The sequence below is a fragment of the Brassica oleracea genome, chromosome C3 (assembly GCF_000695525.1).
Source record: "Brassica oleracea var. oleracea cultivar TO1000 chromosome C3, BOL, whole genome shotgun sequence".
Lineage (NCBI taxonomy): Eukaryota > Viridiplantae > Streptophyta > Magnoliopsida > Brassicales > Brassicaceae > Brassica > Brassica oleracea.
Window position 1 is genome coordinate 53707620 of NC_027750.1, and position 4439 is coordinate 53712058.

Genomic DNA, 4439 nt, shown 5'->3' on the forward strand with positions numbered 1-4439 from the left:
CCATCCAAAGCTGTTTTTGTTCTGTCCTTCCTCTGTCACTTTATGCCGACCTCCTCTCTTAATGCCCTTCCTTATGCATCTTACTCCTCCCGTGGTTCTTTGCATTTTCTTTTGTTGTATAAGAAAAGAAGAAAAAGAGAATACGCAAGGTAGCATAAGCATGGATTTAGACATATTTTTGGAACCATCTCTGAAGACAACGAAGAAAAAGATATGCATTTGGGAGTAAAAAAGAGACGAGAAAAAAACATATCTATCAGTGACAAATGTCAAAACATGAGAAAAGAATTGAACACTAATTAAACAACAATCAAGTGAAACTGAAAACCCAAACATGGAGGGACCATCAAATGATTGGACATAACTGCACCAATCAATATGACACAATTCAGGGTGAATTAATATGAATATAAACAATAGGTCTTACCATAAAAGTCATATGTTATTATTACTTATGTTTGCCATTACAAGTTATCCATTTCCTTTATTTTCTTGGGAGGGTCCGAAAATATTTGTTCAAGATTCAACGGCCAAGAACTTACGATACTCTTTTATTATAAAAAACTATCATACACTAGGCCTGAGACTTTTATCCGAGATCCAGATTCGATCCGAGATCCGAATTCGATCCGAGATTCGATCCGGATCCGATCCGAAAATCCGGATATCCGGAGGGGCCGAATCCAGATCCGGATAGTAAAATGTTGGATCTGTCAAAGCCGGATCCGGATCCGAATACCTTAATTTTTTAGTCCGGATACCGGATCCGTAAGTTTTATTAATAACTATTTCAAAAATAGTAATATCAATATATAAAAATTAATTAATTTAATATATTTTTATTTTTATAATATATATGTAAATTTTGTAATATTATACATATAAATAATTGAAAACATTATATATTTTTTTTATTTTAAATTATTTTTAATATTTTTTATATATTAATAATATTTTTTATTTATTTTAAGGATCCAAATCCGGATCCGGATATCCGCCGGATATTACAATTTTTACAAGGATATCCAACACCCGGATATCCGAGAACCCCGGATTCGGATAAAAATAGTAAAATTATGGATCCGCCAGATCTTTATCCGGATACCTTAAAATTGCCCGGATATCCGATCCGTCTCAGGTCTATCGTACACATAGAAACGAAGATTAACATATAAAATTAATTAGGTTCAATAATATTTGAATAGTGTGCTCAAGAAATGATATTTTATTTATTGAATGAAAGTTGAAATGAACATAAGTACTTGACAAAGTCTGATCACACAAAGGGACTCGGTTGAATGTCAAACAGTATCATCTTTCAACCATTTTATTGTCCTCAAGAATCATAATAAGCTGAAATAAACTCAATCCTCTTTGGATTCTTTAACCGTCTTGGGACGTCTTTGAGCAAGTGTTCTCTTCGTGCTCTCGAGCACACCAAAGAAGATTGAACCACCAATACCTATCCACAACACTCTTGGCCCAATACCCTAATAGTGGTGCAAGGATTAGCGTTTTTGTAGTAACTAAAAGAAGCTCTGCTCAACTTATGATAAAGTGGTAACTAGTGTGTGCGTGTGGTGTACGTACCTTTAAGAGAGCAGAAGCTCCTTCCTCTTTTACAATTGTTTGAACACAGTCAACTATACCTTGATATTGTTTGGCTGATCCCTGAGAAGAACAAGAAAGAAGATTGGAACTTGGAGAGACTTTTTAAGATGTGATAAAACTATTACTACCTGAACCATTAATCTTGTCTTGATTACATCAAGCGGAGTGGTAACTGCTCCTGTCAGAGCACCTGCATAAACCACGACCGCACAAGGCAACGATCAACCAAGTTTATACTTAATAATCACACACTGTGACTAACTGGTTCCTCTGTAATAACAAGTTGTTAAAGATACAAAGCAACGTTTGAGTCTTCTTTCAGTTCAGTCAATTAAACCTAACTGTCTCAGGTCAGATTATGAGGAAATTTGCAACATCTACCAAAACTTAATGGATCCGGAAGTTTTGTATTTAAAGCGTTCACGAACCAGCAAATGCACCAATTAGAGCGTTCTCAGGATCATTAAGCTCTCTACGCGCCTAGCCAAAACAAAAAAGAAGAAGTTAGAGCAAAGTTTAAATCTCATGCCAAAATATTATTAAGTTACTGTATTTTTGATTATTTTTTTGCCAAGAATACTTACTGCTTTTTTATACCCCAAGCAGAGCTGCTCATATATGCAGAACTGAATAGCATCAAACGGCAAGTCTCTTAATAGGAAAGATCGGTATCCCTAGAAGAAAAGTGAAATAAGTTACTACACAGCAAAAAAACCACAGACTAAAAGGAAGAGCTTAAGCGAAAAGGTGTTAGTGTTACTAACTGCATAGAGACCCTTAAAGCCCTCTTGCGATGCAATAACTCGAACAGCGTTGGGAGCTGAAGCAAACTGACCAGTCTGCATTCTCTGCTTCACAACCTAAACAACACACACATGGGAATGTCACTTCGGAAGGATTATATTGCAGAACAGGATCAGAGAGGGAGTTTATACCTCTGTAGGCACTCGAATAAGAGAGGCAGCAAGTCCACCGATGGCCCCTGCAGTCTGTGGAATTTGATACAAGGGACAAGATTACTGTTCTTCACTCTCAAAATACAAGGAACAAATTCAACAGTCTAGATAAAGAAAATCTCTCACCAGGTGAGCAACTGCGCTTAAATGATCAGGAAAGGTCTTCAGCAGTTTCTGCTTTGTGGGCTCGTAAACTCCAACGAACAAAGCCGAAGCCCTACATAGAAACAGGACAGGGATACAATTTTGTCAAAAACTCATCATTTGTAGTTACTAGAAAGTTGGTTTTTTTATATCAACAAAATAGGAACACTATGGATGAGAGCACTTACGGTAAGACACCAGCGATATTTCCAGCTAATCCTGAATATAGACCCTTCAGCACAATCTTTCCACCTCCACGAGCTGCCTACATCATAAAGGTAAGAAATAATTCAACATTTTTTTTTTTCTTTTTGTTCAGACAGTTAAACTCAATCAAAACAAAGAAATGAACTTTTTTTTTGACTTGCCTGAAGTCTAGTCTTTATAGTATCAATAGGGTACAAAGCTGTTTCAACTACAACTCCAGCTGTACCTCCTGCTATAAACCCCTCTGCATCATCAAAAAAAAAAAAGAAAAGAAAACATCTTCACATCCAAAGTCTGTATCTTTACACTAAATTCATAAAAATTACGAGCCAAAAGAGACACTACAAAGTGGTTCCATACCAAAGAGAGTGCGGAAGAAATCAAAAGGGTTTTCGTTTTCGTTTTGTGTACTGACTGAAGCAAAGCCTTTGCTCTTTTTGATCTGTGGAATCTGTATTACCCTACTCGAGACATCTGCCAAAACCCATCAAACAAATTATTACACACTTCTCTCCTCCAATGGAGTCAAACATGAACATATATAATAATTAAAAAAAAAAGAGAGACATCTCTTTTGTTTTTTAATTACCGGGAGCACTGGCTGAAGAGCTCTTCACATCAACAGAGAGTGTAAGAGGAGCCATCAGAAGCTTCTCTGACCTAATTTCACCAATTCAATTTCATTACACTCAAAACCAATCCCAAACTAGTCAACCAAAGTGAAGAAACGTACAAATACAATACACCAACATATATATTCAGAGATAACGAGTAAACGTAGTCAATGCTATAGAGACCAGATTACAGGATAGAAAGTATAGTTACCAGAGGATGAGTAGGTAGAGTTGAGAGAGGAACGGGTGGAGATAGCGCAGAGAGTTCACTTTCTTCGGCTTTTTCGATGTCTGATTAAAAGAGTCTCTCGTTACAGTTATGGGCCTTAAAGGACCCACTAAGCCCATAAAGAAGTAATTTGCCATTGCTGTAAAAGCCCGTCATCGATTTCTCGTTGAGATATGTATACGTTAATTAAATAAATCACATTTTATATGCTCTTGTGATGTAATTAGTCGACATTTTTTCTAGAGAAATTTCCTATGATAATCTGTTTTAATTTATTTCTACCAAACTAGATTCCAAAAAAAAAAATGATCAAAAGAAATTTCATTAAATCGTAAATATACACTTATATCCATATGGTTAATTAATATAAACTTATAGTTTAGAGTTAAGCGGTGAGGTTTTGAAAGTGAGATTTAAAATTTAAATAAAATTAAGAAAATTATAAAATAAATATTTTTAAAATAGTTTCAAAAGCATTTTCGAATTTCAAAAAAGAAAATTTGAAGATTTTTTTTTTTTGAAAAAAATATTTGAATTTTTTATTTATAAAAAGTTTGAATTGAAAACATATAATTCAAAATTATAAAAAAATTATTATTTCTAATTTAATTTTTAATTTGTATTTATATATCTATTAAGCAATGTGTAGAACAATCTTTGTGTATTTAATGAAATATC

The 4439-nt window shown here is 34.4% G+C and overlaps 1 protein-coding gene across 4 annotated transcripts; it reads right to left on the reverse strand.

Annotated features, from left to right (window-relative positions):
- Positions 1-1294: 1294 nt before the first annotated feature.
- Positions 1295-3828, reverse strand: LOC106331391 (S-adenosylmethionine carrier 1, chloroplastic/mitochondrial). 4 transcript variants are annotated; one of them, XM_013769734.1, is made up of 13 exons: positions 3744-3828; positions 3508-3578; positions 3279-3392; positions 3080-3162; positions 2900-2976; positions 2694-2784; positions 2547-2600; positions 2376-2471; positions 2196-2285; positions 2040-2091; positions 1740-1801; positions 1591-1671; positions 1295-1490 (listed from the first exon to the last, which is right to left on the reverse strand). In XM_013769734.1, exons 2-13 carry the CDS (start codon positions 3560-3562, stop codon positions 1365-1367), a joined length of 981 nt encoding a protein of 326 aa, XP_013625188.1. In that variant the 5' UTR covers positions 3563-3578; positions 3744-3828; the 3' UTR covers positions 1295-1364. The 4 variants fall into 4 exon arrangements, with proteins under 4 accessions (XP_013625188.1, XP_013625189.1, XP_013625186.1 ...); XM_013769735.1 differs by having other exon boundaries at positions 3508-3573; positions 3744-3794; XM_013769732.1 differs by lacking the exon at positions 3744-3828 and adding an exon at positions 3724-3732.
- Positions 3829-4439: the final 611 nt, after the last annotated feature.